Raw genomic sequence first — 17,126 nt, forward strand, 5'->3', positions numbered from 1 at the left:
GCTCGTTTATATTAAAGGCATTTCCATTTCAAACTTTATATATGTTATAATGTGTCTTGTAATAGAAGTAACTGCACAACCCCTTTGTGACTGTATCCACCACTCTCAGAAGTGTGTAAACGAGAGAATTTATATAGTTTTATATAATCATAACATATGTTAAGGAGCAGTATACAATTATTATACCAGGTCTAATGGTAAGTGATTTTACTGTCTCAGCTGCCATATTGACATGTGCACATATGCAAAGACCATTGGGAAGTTGAGGATTATCAAATGAGACTTGATCTCAGTGAATGGAAGGACTGACTCAATAGGCTGAATGGCCTACTTCTGCTGTAAGATACGATCTTATTGGTTATGCTACTACCACAGTGAAGCAGAACTTATAACGAATAGTGACTATATATATGTTATTAAAATTTGGCTTTTGTTTAATAGGCATGAATTAAGTTTAAGCAAACCATACATTTTATGTGGAGCACTCCTTGACAAACAACTTGCAAAACATTTAAAATATTGCAGAATATTCACTTAGTGACTTATAAATGCTGATCAAAAAATTGTATTAAGTTACATCTAATGCAAGACATCCTCAATTAAAATGTACACATTTTTCAGGATTTACAATCCACCTTTGCAACTTGGAAGTAACACAATGGTCCAAAGATAATCTTCATAGACTAAACTAGCAGTGTTTCAGCTGTTAGTGCATGAAACAACGCACGTTGTGTGCGGAGCACTGTAATTCATTATTCGTGTTTTTAGAATGATAGTTTTTGGAATAAGCAGTGCTATGGAAATCGTATAGAACTGCTTTCTTTGTGTGATACTAGCAATGTGAACACAGTGCCCTTTTTATGAAGGAATGCTCCTTTAAGTTATTGAAACAATTTCTTGCAGATGGAGTTAGCCAATCTGTAGTGCACAATTCAATATGGCAGCGGGTCATTGATTTTGCTCAACATGTTCTGCAGCAAAATGTTTTACAATTTAGAATACAGAGATTGTAATGTGCCAATTATCATACAATGCTCATCAGGGAACCAGAATCAGAGTTAACCACATAAATAACATTTCTGAGCTGACATAAGGCTAAAGCTGATACATTTAATTCAACAACACCCAGTAACTTATTTGCTGTTATTATGCACATTTGAGATATTAAACATGCTGTACCAAACTCTTACAGGTTAATGTTTTCTGTTGAGCATTTTGAAGCTTTCAATTTATTCCGCATACATTTTTGTAATGACTTAGGTCTTTTTAAAGTTGATGGTGTTCAGTTTCTCTATAAGAATTCCAGATACCAAAACAAACATTCCTGGCACTTTGCGGTCTCCGGACCTACAGAGAAATCAAATCTGACACATTATGGAAAGGCTGTGCCAACTTCGAATCTGTATTTCCCAGATACTCCTGGTTATGTAATAGCAATACTTTCCAGCAAGTTGGCCGTTAAAATAGGCAAAAATAAATTACACTGGTCATACAATTCCAGAGTCAGACAGTAGTGAAACTGCATGTTTGTGTTTAGTCTCGATCTCATTGCACGCAGAAGACAAATTTCACGTCACAATATCAGAACTGAAAAGCCAGCATGCTGTTGTCATGGTTTGAAATTGAGCTCATGAGTTAAAGTGTCTTCTGGTGGATTTTCACTGAGCCACAATCAGAAGGTGACACAATCAATCCTGAAGAAAATCAGAAAATCACTGGTTACTTCTACAGCTAAAGTAATGTTGTACTTTAATGAACAGCTACCCCCTCCAGTGGTCAATATTAGCAAAAAGTCAGAGACTTTGAAAAAATTTACTGAAATTTTAAGCCTGAGTTTTTTCATCAATAAACTCTTTTTTATCAAGTAGGGTCCTGAAAAGTAATGACAATGTTTCTCCTTTTTTTTGTGAAGGCAAGAACATTTGTTGATGGCAAGATGGGCAATGTTTAGTTCAGGAAAAATTGTGTATTTGGAATAGTCATTTGTCTCAATTTAGTTGAGTTTTAAACTTAGCTCAAAGAGGATTGAAATTCTTGTTTATCAATGAATCCTCAACAGGGATCCATCAGGGAGCCAAGCACTAACAGACATAAAAGTGTACATCACTGAACTCAGGCAATGCATAATGAACATAAACATAAAGCATCTGATCCACTAAAGCAATGATTAAGATTAGTGCCCAAACTAAGAACATTCAGTAACTGCAAATTGCAAATAATTAATGATAGTCACATGTGCCTGTGTGAAGAAAATGGCTGATTTTGAACACCATTAATTTAGTGGGAGCAATGCTAATTGCTCACTATAATGTCTGTGGAAGATAAGCTGAACATCCCAGGAGTGTAATGTACCAAAAATAGCTGTTTCTAATGGATTCCAACCTAAAATTGGGAGAGCCTGCATGAAACGTAAGGTTTGTGTGTGGAGAGCAGATAAACACCATTATTTTTAACTCACACGCTGAATAAATTGCTGTTGAAGCATTGTCAGGATTTTAATTCCATGACTGCATATCTTTAGTCAAATCCTGTACTAAGTCTGTCAAAATTTCAGTTTTTTAGTTTTACATTTAATATAAACATATAGATTGAACTCCAAATTATTGTTTTTAGCCATATTGAATCAATTTTGTTAACATATTGAAGTTGTCATCACATTGTTGAATAAATCTGCCAAATAAACAAAGCAGTGAGAACTTCTCCCTTTCCACTGGCCACTTCCTTAATATCCAAACCAGTAGCAAAGAGATCAGTAATATTCTGTGAGGAGAAGAGGTAGAAATTGAAATCCTAATGTAATAGGGTTTTCATTTTTGATGGCTCCTAGGTACTTTGTTTGTTTCTAAAAATAAACCATTAATTTTTTTTAAAAATGCAAAGAAAAGAAATGCCCCAAGTACCATGGTGAAGAGAAAGGGAAAAAAGCTTAAGGCTTTGACAGTTATAATTGATCAATTTTAGTAATTATTATATCCGATATCAGCCAACAAGTGCTTCATTATACAACTTTGCTGTTTTAGAGCAAAATAATTTTGATTAAATTTGTACAAGAGTTTCTTACCTTTTTATACATTAAGTTCTTAATTGTACTTGGGTTAGATGAATAATCAACATTTTAACAGAGCGGAGATGGTGGTAAACAGTAGAAATCACATTCTATGACACCTCTAATGCAGCTGAAAGTGGTGTAAACATCAAAGTGCAACAGGCAGGACAAAAGCTTCAAAATGTCTGGGAATCCTGTGGGTTGGAAAGTCTGTAAACTTTCAGGCAAAAATCAGATAAACAGTATTAAAAGTCAAGAATTTATTTTAATTAAAGGAAAAGTAAAACTTTTAAAATAAGGAAGGTTAAAATTTATGCAGGCAGATGACAGCAGTCTTGTAATTAGATGGGTTGAGATGTTATCAGCGTTTACAGTTGTAAAAACTCAGAAATGTCGCATTCTGCATAGTTGTTTAATTTAATCTTTGATTTATGGGGGTTAGAAACTACTGCATTTTAAAAAAACTTTGAAACTCTTTTCACACACAGGTCTGAATGGAAATCCGTTCAGTATTTGGACTAGTGCCACACAATAGTTCTCTTGAGCAGTTTGGTGACTCCATAGACAAACTGTGAACTGACAAGTAGCTACTGCTACTACGATCTTTAGCACCACCAGGTTCTGTCTCAATATCCACGTGGACTTCTATGTTCTTTCCTTCCCTAAAACAAAAGCAGCATTTTGTAAGTTTCCAAAACCACAATGCATTGTTGTATCATGAAATACAAATACTAACAGAAAAGCTAAGAGCAAAAGATTAAAAATGTATAGATGCTGGAAATTTTAATATTTAAAAAAGAATATAGAAAAAACAGAAAATGCTGTTTTCTGATGATCTATTGACATCAGGTCAATAAGCATTTGGAAAAGGAAATTAAATGTAGACAGTACTTGGTACTGATTCCAGACAAAACAAAACTGGTGGGCATGCTGTATATTTCTACCATTTGTTTTATGTTGCCCAGGAGAAAAGAAAGATTGATGATGTGATGGAAATGTCGGTGCACTTATAATCTAGAGGCCCAGGTAAATCAGCTGGGGACACTGATCCAAATCCCAAAATTTAAATTCAAGTAATAAATCTGCAATTTTAACCTATTCTCTGCAATTGTGGCCATTGTATTATTGCCAATTTTTGTAAAAACCCATCTTGTTCACCATGGCCCTTTTAAGAAGGAATCTGTGATTCTCACCCAGTCAGGCCTACATGTGACTCCAGACACAAAACAATGTGGTTGACTCTTAACTACTTTCTGAACTGGCCTGGCAAGCCATTCTGTTTAAGGGCAGTTTGGGATGGGTAATAAACTCTAGCCTTCACAGTGATACCCATGTCTGATGAAAGAATAAATGAAAACAAAATACAAAAGAAGTTAAGTAACCCATTTCTCTTGTAATCATTTGAGTAGTAAGGGGTCAGTTCTTGGATTCTAATTGTAATGGGTTGGATAGCTTTGGCAGAGCTCTGGTCCAGTTTATTCAAATAAACAGCTCAAACAATTAGTCTTGCAATTGATACATCAACTTGTTCATAAAAGTAATGACTAATAATAATTCACACAATTCATGTTCAGAATAAAGCTATTAAATGCTACCTCGGATTGCTGGCTCAACAAAAGATTAAGATTGTTGCAATTTACCCAAATCAATTTGTAAGAACATTTTAAGTGACTTTAGTATACATTCACCTGTTTGAAGAATCCTGTTCTGCACTCAGCATGCTTCCTGCCAATGCTATATTGCTTGCTGATTGATCATTTTCTAATTTCACACCAGCTCTGTCGAGATTGCTTCCACTTGCACTCAGGCCACTGGTCACCTCTTGCACACTGCTCCCGCTGATGCTGTGGTTATGTAGTCTAGGTCGTGGCTCATTAACTGCAGAATATGTAAAGGCATTGATATTTAGCCTTATTTTCATCTGTGTTCCAATCACGCTATGTTTTTGAAGAAATAGAACATTTTAATATTGGAAAACGTAATGATCTCAAGGGCAATTAGAGATGGTGAAGAAATATTGGCCTAGCTGGCAATGCCTACATACCATGAATTAAAAAAAATTAACTAACTGTGGCACTTACAACGTGAGCTCTCTTTACCATACCATGTAATGTCAACATTCAAGTAGTTCAGGGCATGACAACAAAAAAAGTGTAAGTTACCCTTCAAGTAAACAAAAGGCCCACCAGAAAGCTATTTTAACACGTGTTTGCCAATGATGCCAGACACAAGAACAAAAACAGTAATTGCCATATATTAAATTTTAAAATTCATGAAGTAGTCAAATATAAATTGGACAGAAATAATGTGATTCAAGACAGTTACACCATTGCATCGTCCCAGTCTTGGTCTGAAGGAGAACATGCAGGAAAATACAGGTCAGTTCTGTAAGCTATGTTACCAATGACTCTGAAATTTTATGGAGATCATCTGTGCCACACGTAGATCAAACAGCAGGATTTGTCATAAAGCAATGTCTTCAGTGAAGGCTGATAAAAACCTAACAGAAGATCTGATGCCCCTTCACTCTGACTCAATACTTTCCAATTGTTCCAATCTCAATGATTCTTTGTTACAATACTTTTTCAGCACATTAGGGTATAAAGTTCAATGAAAAGAGTGAGTGCCATGTCTCTTACATTATCATCCTACATCAGTCTTTAAAACACCTTCAGTTGTCTAGGTCAAAGTTCTGGAACTGCCTTCCAGAACACCACCACCTCTTCCTTTCTCAGAAGCCCCTCAAAACCTACTATCGATAATAGAGACTACGTAGTTGTAGGACTGCAGACATCTTGAAAGGTTGCAGGCCCTGAAGGTGCTAAAGAGATAGTGAGGGCCAAAGCCATGGAAGAATTCAAAAATAATAATTTTTTTTAACCAAGCATAGCCTATTCAAAAGCCAACTAAATCAACAACAGCAGTGGTGATGGGTGAATGGCACTTAGTGCATATCAGAATTCTGGTTAACCTCAAATTTATAGAGAAAACAGACTGTATTAGCATAGCTGAGTCGAAAACTTACTGGAAGTGTACTTAAAAGGTATCAACTACAGATCCACTGAAGTACAGCAGAGTTGGGCAACGATAATGTAGCGGAAATGTGTGGGTTTTCTGAAAAAGTAATGGTCTTGACACCTATTCACAAGTTTATCTCAGCAATATGGCAACTAAAGATGTCAACAGTCTGAAATTGGAATATTTAAAATACTCAGCAGATTTGGCAAAGAGAGAAAAAAGATTTACGTTTTCATGCCCCTGGCCTTTCAACATAACTAGAAAAATTTAGAAATAAATAAGTTTTATGCAAGGAGTCAGACAAGAAAGGGTGAAATACAGAACAAAAAGAAAGATTTGCAATAGGCGCGAAAGGCAGGAAAAATAAATGACGGAAGATACGATAACAGGTCAGGAAAGGAAAGGAAAGATGGGTCCAGAAGAGGTTTAAATAGAAAAAGCACAATCACTTCCAACAGCTGACATTTAAAAGCAAAGCTAAATAAAACACAAATATGAACAAAAACTAAAATTGTAGGGGTAGGTGTTATGATCTGAAATTACTGAACACAATGTTGAGTTTTGCAAAGCAGTACAAATGTCTCCTTGAGAAATGCGATACTGCACCTTGAGCTTTTGTGGATGTTCACTCAAACAGCGTAGAAGGCTGAGGACACAAAGGTCTGAGTAGGAGTGGAGTGGAGAGTTAAAATGACAGGTTACCCAGAGGTTCAGGGGTATACATGTAGACTGAGTGGAGCTGACCCAATTGCGGCAAGTCCTGGGCCCCTAACATCTCTGTGTTCACATGTCTAAACTGGCTGTCAGTCAAACAAAGTCTTGATTTTTATCATTCTCAGGTCATTTTCAATTTCCTCCATGACCTCACCACTCCCCCATCACCATATTTGTGGGATGTCTGTACTCCTCTAATTTTGGACTCTTGAGACCTCCCAATTATTGTGGCTCCACTATTGGTAGCCATATCTTCAATTGTCTAGGACCAAGCTTTGAAACTCCCTTCCTAAATCTCTCCATCTCGCTGCCCTGTATCTTTCAAAGATACTCCTAAATAATTACCTCACTAAGTTTTCAGCCATCTGACCCGAAATCTTCATATATCATACTTTGTTTTTTTTTAAAAAAATGCTCCTGTAAACTACATTGGGATGTTTCATTATTGTGTTCCTTGCTCACATACTCTCGCTCTGCCTCTGAACTTACAATAAACCTGTTACAGCTCTAATCTTTTTCAGGTCTGATCAATGGTCATAGACTTCAAGCATTAACTATTTTTCTCTTCTCAGATACTGCCAGATCTGTTGAATGTTTCCAACATTTTCAGCTTCCACAGCATTTGTTTTCACTATCTGTCTGTTTCAGCCCTAGACAGTTGGCAGAAGAGGTTTAGAATAAGTAGCTATGGAAAGGAGTTTGCAGCAAAGACAATGGTTTTGGTGTTTCCAATATTTGGTTGGAAGAAATTTCTGTCCAACCTTTATTGAACATTTAAAGAGCAACTTAAAAATCAGAGATAGTGGTGGAGTTAAGAGTTGATAGCAAAGTAGAACTAGACATAGTCACTTTACTTGTGGAAAATGATGCTGTGTTTTCGGTGATGATTACCTTTTGGTCATTGTGCAATCATAGATAACAAAATATGCATCTTCTCCAAAGCCAACCTCACCTACATTATACTGCCTAGCAGGTTATGCTTATTAACAAACAACAAACTGAAGCAGGTCACCTGTTATAGAGTTAGCAACAATTATAAAGGTAGGATATTTTGTTGTTCAAGAGGTAGTTTCAGGATAAAGAAAATACATTTTTCAGAAGCAATTGACAGAAATTGTGAAGCAGGAGGAGTCTGGCAGGTAATATTGAGGCACACTGATTTGAATTGTGCCAGATGGGATATACAGGGAGCTGATTAGGGAGGTAGGAAACAAGAAACGGTGAGAAATGGGACACGACCTTTTCAAGTGATCCTTGTAGTCCAACGAGCAGTTATTCAAGGATCAAGTCCGAGTACACAGCATTAAATCAAGCAAACCATGATTTTGGCAGGCAAAAAACAATTGGAATTTCTCCCCATACTTGTGGAAGTTACCTGCTGGTTTGGTTTCATTTGTTTTACTCTCAAATACACTGATTGCAAATAATTATATTCTGAAAGGCAATTTGGAAAGGAGATGGGGTTCAATGAAGAATTGTTCTCCACTTTGTCTACAAAATTTCCAGATTCTGCGATCCAAAATTGGAAAAAAATTAAGGCATCAGACAGAAGGTGAAAAACAAATCATTCTTGTTGGGCCAGACAAGCATAAAATATTTCTTTTATGTAAAACTTGAAATGTACAATTGGTGTAAATCATCCTCATGAAGTACATTCTTCTGTATGGTTTTTAAATTCCATTGTTTTTCAATGCAATATTCTGTAACTAGCAACACAAGTTACTTATGATGATGATTACGAGGATTTACGCTTGTGATAGTTTCCCAGATAATTCTGAAACTTGAACACACTTGAACTTAGAAGTTAAGTGCATGTGGAAGTATTTAAAATAAGGTTAACTATGCAACTTTTCTTAAATAAACATTCGCTACACTTACCAGACGCAGCATCTTCATCTATTTCAATCTTCACTCCTTTTCCGTTTCCAGTTGTAACTCCACACCAATCGCTGCGACACAGCGACACTGGAACAACACCATAAACGTAGGCAAGCATGACAGGCACCCCAATACCTTAAAATTACAAAAAGAGAAATAGTTTGCTGGAAGGGAGTAACTTCAAAAATTAATCACATGTTTCAAATACAATAAGGAAAACCTTACAAAGCTCTTAGTTGTGATTGAATAAGAAGGACAGTAGCCTAGGCAGGAAATTTTACACATGTGTATCTATAAGTATATAAGAAAAACATTCACATAGTATTTTTCTCTCATTGAAAAGACAGTAAAAAAACGCCCAACATTTGCCATTTTTATAAACGGTGAAGATCTACTGAATATTACGATCCTGAGATTTAACCTTACCGACTGTCACTGCAGCTAACACGGGAGAGACAATAATCGATAGAACCACTCCTCCAGCCACAGCAAGTCTTCGTCTATGTTTTGATATTTTGTTACTTTCACAGCGGTTGTAAATCTTAAAAATGTGCAACAACAAAGTTTAGTTACAGTAAAACAAAAAAAACTGTGGATGCTGGAGAAACTCAGCCAGTCTCACAGCATCTGTAGAAAGAAAAAAGAGTTAACTTTTCAGGTTGAGTGACACGGTAGCTCAGTGGTTAACACTGCTGCCTCACGGCGCCAGGGCCCGAGTTAGATTCCCACCTCGGGTAACTGTGTGGAGTTTGCACATTCTCCCAGTGTCTGTGTGGGTTTCCTCCCACAATCCAAAAGATCTGCAGGTCAGGTGAATAGGCCATGCTAAATTGCCCATAGTGTTAGGTGCATTAGTCAGGGATAAATATAGGGTAGAGGAATAGGTCTGGATGGGTTACTCTTCAGAGGATTGGTGTGGACTTGTTGGGCTGAAGGGCCTGTTTCCATACTATAGGGAATCTAATCGAAGTCTAGTGACCCTTCTTCAGAACTGGAGGAAAACTGCTGAACTTGAAATGCTAAGTATTTTCCTATCCAGATTCTGCCAGACGTATTGAATTTCTCTACCAAATAGTGTTTTTGTTTCTTTTAGTTATGTTATTTTAAATTACCTAAAAATCCACATTTTGTTTTAAATCTGAGCAAAGTACTGCATATTAATAATTATGTGGGACCTACCTTCCCTGATCTGATTCATAAAGTCCCATTTAGGAGAGTACAACAGCATTTTCTTAAAAAAGTGAAATCTAGATTAATATGACTCGAAAGTTTCAAATACATCAAAAACTAGCTGGCAGTGCTGAAAAGGATGTACAAAGAACACAGTACATGAAGAAAATGATGACACAAAAGACTGCGTTTACAACGTACCATCCATGACCACTTTTAGAATAGGATCAAAACAATATTTATGGGCAAGAGCTCACATCGAAATTGAGTGATTAGTGGGAGCTATGTGTTCCCACTAATGACTTTATTATGAAATGCTGTTATTAGATTAGATTCGATTCCCTACAGCGTGGAAACAGGCCCTTCGGCCCAACCAGTACACACCGAGCCTCTGAAGAGTAACCCAACCAGACCCATTTCCCTCTGACTAAGCACCTAGCACTATGGGCAATTTAGCATGGCCAGTTCACCTGACTCGCACATCTTTGGACTGAGAGAGGAAACCGGAGTACCTGGAGGAAACCTATGCAGACACGGGGAGAATGTGCAAACTCCACACAGTCACCCGAGGCTGGAATCAAATGTGAGATCCTGGTGCTGTGAGGCAGCAGTGCTAACCACTGAGCCACCGTGCCACTCACATCTTGAAGACATAGAATCTGTATTTGTGTTGAAATTTTATTTCAATTAATTTCCTATAGATCTATAAGCAACCATAAAATTCAAAGATTGTATGAACTCCAATACACTATGAAAATTCTAATTACTTGTCACAGAGTTTAATTATGGGATTTAGTCTCATATCTGCTGTCCCTTTTAAAAATTAATTGCAAGCGATGTGTGCTGTCCAGTATTCTTTAGTTTTGTTCTGTCAATATCAGATTTCTTTCCCCTTTCTGTTTAAAGTGTTTGCCACTTGTTCACATCAGTATACTGACTTCCAAGAGCCCATGTATGCATGGAATGGGAATGCGCAGAAAATAATTCTGTATCACCAAGCTGATAACAAATGGGTTAATTCACATATACTTTATATTTTGATGATGGCTACCTCCTGCCCCCAATCTTGTTTTCTGCTGCTACTGAAGGATATTACCCTGAGGAATTCCTGCAGAGATGTCCTGGAGCTGAAATGACTGGCATCCAACTCTCACACCCTGCACAAAAGGAAAAGAAAAATAACCTGTGGAGAACTTTCCCTTATTGATTCCCATTTACTCCAGTTTTACTAAAGCTTCTGGATCCCACACTCAATTAAATGTGGCTTTCATGTCAAGGACAATTACTCTTCCCATACCTTCAGAACTTAGCTCTTTGTCCACGTTTGGACTAAGGCTGTAAAGAAGCAAGGAGCTGAATGGCACTGGCAGAACCCACACTGGACAATCAGCAGTTTATTACAAAGCCAGTGCTGCTTGATAGCACTGTAACGATGATTAAGAGCAGACTGTTTGGATTTGCCCGATTTGTTTGTGTACTGGACACAATTAGACAATTTCTTATGTGAGTGGATAATGCCAATGTGCTTCAATGAAACATAGAAACCCAGTGCAAACAGGCTAGGTATATTTAAGTCACATATCTCAATTTTTTTGGGGGGGATGCTGTGGGGAACCATCATTTAATGGTACCCTGTGCCCAAGATAAGGCATCAGGAGAAAGGTATTACCCTGCAAAGAATCAGTCTCTGGGCAAACCTGTAGACACCACTCCCTCCCTCCACACTACTCGTGCATGCCTCCCAACATCTCAGTGGCTGGCAAATCCCTCCCAATGACTCTCATCCTGCCCACACTCACAGCAGACCGGGTATCCATGTTCGAACTCCTCTTCCAAGTTTGAGTCATTATGACAGTGGCAACAGTGGCCACAGTTGCTGCCAGTACTGGACAGCAGACAGCTTCTCGATTCTACCTGAGCTTTAATTGAGTCAGAGGCCTCAAGATCTCCAAGTTCGTGCCTGGTTATCTGGTAAATTGCCTCAGATCACCCCTCACCCCGCCATTCTCCAACTGAAAAGTGAGACTCCCGTTGCAGTCATTCAATTCAGTCTATTGGTATTTTCTAGTAGTAAATGCAGTAACAGTTCAGAGCCCATAGCAAAACACTAATACTGCATCATCAAAGTGTGAGGAAATAATTCAATAAAAATCTTACATAAATTTTGACAACTCTAAAGAGGCTTAATGAAGGCCCAAATGTTTGATCCATTGTGTGTTGTTACCTTTCGGCCTACGTAGATGGGAAGCCCAACCATCATAACTGGAACAGCAATGCCCGCAATCAAGGTAATTCCAATTGGAGCACCAACCAACATGCCCACTTGCCAGAGAATCTTCTTTTTCCGGCTCCAAGGTTTCTTACCCCAAAAAGTGCAACCAGAGGGACTGTAATTCAAAAATTTAAATAATGTTAATGTGGTACCACACTCTAATGTGATATCACACTCCCTTTGAAATGAAGCCTGGTGACTTACATCAACCATGAATACAGGAAGTATTCATGCTAGCTAAACTTTTTAAAAAGGAAAGTTGTATATAACTGCAATGTTTTGATGTTTTTCATTCAAAGTTGACCATGGCACTCATTGGTACTTAGAAAAGTTTCTGCACAGAAAGAAATTAATCAGCCCACTTGTCTATGCTAGCTAATAATCTTGCTTCTCATCCCAATTCCACTGCACTTCAGACACCCACCTTTTTCTTTATGTCCCCTCTAATCCTTTGAGCAATCACTTTAAATCTGCATCATGTTTTAGCCAACCTGTATTATCAAGCCACGGACACCAGCTGCGTATCCATACATGATGATATATAATAACTGCACATTATTGGAATGGAGACAGACTGCTGAACTATGATATAGTGAGTTCTGGTGTTTTGATGAATGTATCACAAAAAGTTAGCAAGTAGGTATAGTGAGAGATTAGGAAGGCAAATGTTGATTTTTCTTTGCAAGGGCTACTCAGTATGTTATGATCCCTGCTGATCTCATTACTGGATAAATCAGACTCATGAACGATGACTGTAAATGGTTAGGGAGACAACAAAAATACAATGCACCTTTTCTCCTTTCCTTCAGTCACAGGTAGTGCTATGTATGGCTACAGAAAACCTTCTGTTCATTTCTGTCACTTGCATTAGGTACAGAATATTGGCAGATCCCACATTCAGGTTACAGAAAATGAATAACAAGCAGTCATAAGTATTGTTGTAAATCTGAGTTGCCATACCTGAGGTAGTGCAGATCTGTAATCTCCTTCATACACAGCCAGCAGAACTGGCAACCACACACAGCACATGTCATCCTATTGCAGCTTCCATCATTCATCTTCAGGATAAAAGCACCACATCGTGGACATGGCTTGATCTCTTCAGCTACAAAAATGAATAATAATGAGAAGGAAACAGACTCTTATTCTGTAACTAACAAACCTCAAATCATATTCACACGAAAAACTGTCCATAATGAAACTACACTGATTTAACCTCTCTTTCCCAACCCACTCTAAGCCAAAACATCTTTCTTCTTTTCTTTCAAGGAGATTACAGTCCTCAAAACTAAAGGAAACATCACATAACAGGAAAGCTAACTGAAAACTAATTCTGTAACAGAACAGCCATTTTGTATAATGTGCAAAATATTTTGGTGAAAATTTGCACAACCAATGAACTCAATTTCGAAAAAGATCATATGATGCAACATGGAAGGGGATGGGGTAAAGATTCACCTTCTAATTGACCTTAACTACATCAATTGGACATTCTCATGTGCATCAATGTGAAGAAAATCATAGACATTTGCAACACACATGTTCTGGAGGGTCACTACCTCTGGAATTGAAACTTGAGAGCTGGATGGGCAGAAAATGTTTTGACAAACATGCACCTATTAGGCTATTACTCATGGATTTAAAATAGTTAATGGCAAAATGAAGACTGCGATCATGCACTGTCGCTCAGACTCAAGATGGAATGACAAAGTTTGCAAAAACAAACCAAGTGTCTTTTGTTTAGAAATCACAATTTAAAAGATACTTTGTGGTTAAGATAAAAGATTTTAAATGCATATAGCTTGTCAAGAGAGATCAACTTCTCTGGCATTCAGTGAACTCAAATTTACTATTGAAAGTGCTGTAATAAAAGGTGACAATTATTGCCAAGCATGATTGGGATTAGTGCCATTGTCAGAGTGAAAAATCACTTATTTGTTGCTGAATGAGTCAAAGTAGATCAGTGATACAATCAAAAATTCTGTTTGAACTTTAAGAAGAAAAGTTACTCTTATAGTCCAGGGGTCCTCTTGATTACTTCAGTCTTCTACTCACCAAGTCTGTATACATACACAGGATAAGAGGAATTGAGAAATACAGTAATTAAAAGTATTTACCGGTATAATTTTAATAAAATACTGAGAGGACCTGCAAGAATTTCAGTTGTGGTGTGATCCTTGTTTAAAACTGTTACCTTGCTCACATACAACGAACTTTATTTATAATTATGCTGGTATACTGCAATCTTTTGGCTTTGCTATATTAATTCATCTGCAAATAATAACTTTCAACCAGTGCTTAATGGGCTACAGGAGTGTTATTTTCCATCTTCTAAGATAAAGGAGGATATGGTGAAAAACCCCATATAAGTCAATAAATTAAATTAGCTTGATAAAGGGTTTGATCATTATATATGATATAAGCAAAAGCATACTTGGCAAAAATCAAATATGCTGATTTCCATTCAGAAGGAATGTGTTCTGTTCAAGGACTCAAACAGAAAACAAGAGCAGGAGTAGACCAGTCGGCTCTTCAAGCCTGTTCTGCCATTCATTATGATCATCCAACTCAACAGCCTGTTCCCTCTTTATTCCCCCTTGATCCCTGCAGCCCCAAGTGTTTTATCCAACTCTTTTTGGAATCAACAATATTTTGACCTTGATTGTTATCTCTCGTAGCAAATTCCATAGGTTCACTACTCTGGGTAAATATATTTTTTCTCATCTCAGTCAAAAAATGATCTATCCAATATCTATAATTCTGAACTCACCCATCATTAAGAACATCCTGCCTACATCTACCCTGTTAAGTCCTGTTAGAATTTTATATGTTTCCATGGAGATACCCCCATATTCTCCCGAGGTCAAGCAAATACTATCTGTTGCACTGGCATCTTACCTTCAGCAACTAGTATGAGGACACCCAGGTCTCGTTGCACATTCCCTTCTCTCAATTTATAGCCAGATAAAAATCTGCGTTCCTGTTTTTGCTATTGAAATGGGTAAGCTCACATTTGTTCATATTATATTGCAAATGTCATGCATTTGTCCACTCATTCAACTTGTCTAAATCACACCGAAGCATCTCTCTACCTCTTCACAGCTCACACTTGCACCTCAGCTTTGTGTCATCTGCAAATTTGGGGATATTACAGTTTCCTCCGTCTTGTTACAACTCAGTTTTCTCATTTTTGGTTTGGAACTGTAAGCTGAAGTTGAGAGTTGAACTTGGAGTAATAGTTTGTCTTAAGAAAAAGAAACAAACTGATATTTGTTTGTGGGAACTGGCCAAGAGAGTTAATTACAGGATAGGGATTGTTTCAAAAAAACAGCAGACATTTCAGCACCTGGGATGCATTATGCTCAAATGACTAGCAACTGCTTGGACATTAAAAGGGCCCATCAAAGGGAGGCCAGTATTGACCAGCCAAGCAAAGAGATTGTGAAAACAAAAAGAGAATTAATTGACTGAACTGGCTTTGAACTATGTTTTTAGACTGACAGACTGTGACTATGAAAGCTAGTGGAAGTAGTTTTGGTTGCTCTCCAGTTATCAACTCATTGAAAGTTCATGGAATAGAATCCCAGTTATAAGAAATAAGAGTATTCCTCTGTGCCTACTGGAAGCTGTTTGCATTGACCAGTGTTTTCAGAAATCAAGCAAAATGCAATCCCTTTGTAACTAAGCAACATTAAAACTGGCCAGTTGCATCACGTATTTTTCTTTTACTTTACCCGTAACTGTGTGTGCATGTCTATGAAAGCGTGGGGGCTATTTTCAGAAAAGATTGGGTTTAAATCATAGACATTAATTAGAATACATTGTTGTTTAGTTTTGCTCTGCTGGTGTTCCAGTATTAATAATAAATTGTTAATTTTTGTTTGAGCTATAAACCTGATGTCTGATATTTGTTATTCTTAAAGTTTGGTTAGGAATTGTTGCAGCAATTTTGAGAATCATTGAATGCTTTAATTCAATTATGTTGTGAATACAGGGAGAGGGAAGCTGATGAGATTTGACTTGCTGAACCACTGGGAGAAAGTGAGGACTGCAGATGCTGGAGAGTCAGAGTCGAAAAGTATGGTGCTGGAAAAGCACAGCAAGACAAGCAGCATCTGAGGAGCAGGAGAATCGATATTTCGGGCATAAGCCCTTCATCAGTAATGTGACATTCCTGAAGGGTTTATGCCTGAAACGTCGACTCTCCAGTTCCTCGGATGCTGCCTGACCTGCTGTGCTTTTCCAGTGCCACACTTTGACTCTTACTGTCCCCCTGTCATAACAATCAAAATCATGAACATATTTTGTGCATAGCTGGGATCCTAGCACTGATTTCTATGGTACCCAGCTTGTCAATGCCTGCCACTAAGAAACCATACCAATTAGTCTTATACTACTTCCTGTCTACCAGCTTGCTTTCTATCCACTTCGATACACTACACCCAGACACTTTAATTTTACACACTGATGTCTTGTGTGGGACTATATCAAAAGCTTTCTGAAAGTCCAAATAAACCACATCCACTGCTCCTCTTTATCACCTCTACTAGTTACTACTTCCAAGAAATCCAATAGATTTCTCAAGCATTATTTTCCTTTTGCAAATCCATGCTGAATCTGTCCGATCCTACCACTCTAATTCTTTAGTTTATTGCGTGCTATAATATGATAAAAGCATCTCATTGGAAGGTGGGAATATCATAACAAATCTCTTGATGAATGTCATTGTCTTAATTCATTCCTTCCCTGTGCCATTCAACTCTTTGTCCAGATTTGGCGGATGGATCAGAAACGTTGTCTGTCAATGTCTTAAGCCTGTTAACAAGTTGTAAACTTTCCGAGTCTGGGTGCAAGGAAAACATGGGAATTGACATTTCAAGCACAAGCCCTTCATCAGGAATGAGGCTTGTGGCCCAAGGGGACTAAGAGACAAATGGGAGAGGGTGGGGCTGGGGGAGTAGGGGAAAGGTAGCTGGAAATATGACATGTACATGAAGGTGGGGGTGAAGTTGTTAGGTCGGAGAACAG

General features: G+C 37.7%; 1 protein-coding gene across 3 annotated transcripts in view; it reads right to left on the bottom strand.

Annotated features, from left to right (window-relative positions):
- Positions 1-541: 541 nt before the first annotated feature.
- si:ch211-278j3.3 (E3 ubiquitin-protein ligase RNF19A) overlaps positions 542-17,126 on the bottom strand; it is a 69,311-nt gene continuing 52,726 nt past the window's right edge. For 2 of the 3 annotated variants that reach the window (XM_060849943.1, XM_060849953.1), the window contains 6 exons: positions 13,059-13,203; positions 12,051-12,213; positions 9,083-9,197; positions 8,657-8,791; positions 4,735-4,924; positions 3,276-3,708 (listed from right to left, as the gene is read on the bottom strand). In XM_060849943.1, coding sequence (XP_060705926.1) covers positions 3,525-3,708; positions 4,735-4,924; positions 8,657-8,791; positions 9,083-9,197; positions 12,051-12,213; positions 13,059-13,203 — 932 coding nt within the window. In that variant the 3' untranslated portion in view covers positions 3,276-3,524. Of the gene's footprint in view, positions 1,695-3,061; positions 3,241-3,275; positions 3,709-4,734; positions 4,925-8,656; positions 8,792-9,082; positions 9,198-12,050; positions 12,214-13,058; positions 13,204-17,126 lie in introns of those variants that run through there. The other variant, XR_009646904.1, reaches the window with a different exon arrangement.

Source organism: Hemiscyllium ocellatum, chromosome 3 (genome assembly GCF_020745735.1).
Source record: "Hemiscyllium ocellatum isolate sHemOce1 chromosome 3, sHemOce1.pat.X.cur, whole genome shotgun sequence".
NCBI classification, from domain to species: domain Eukaryota; kingdom Metazoa; phylum Chordata; class Chondrichthyes; order Orectolobiformes; family Hemiscylliidae; genus Hemiscyllium; species Hemiscyllium ocellatum.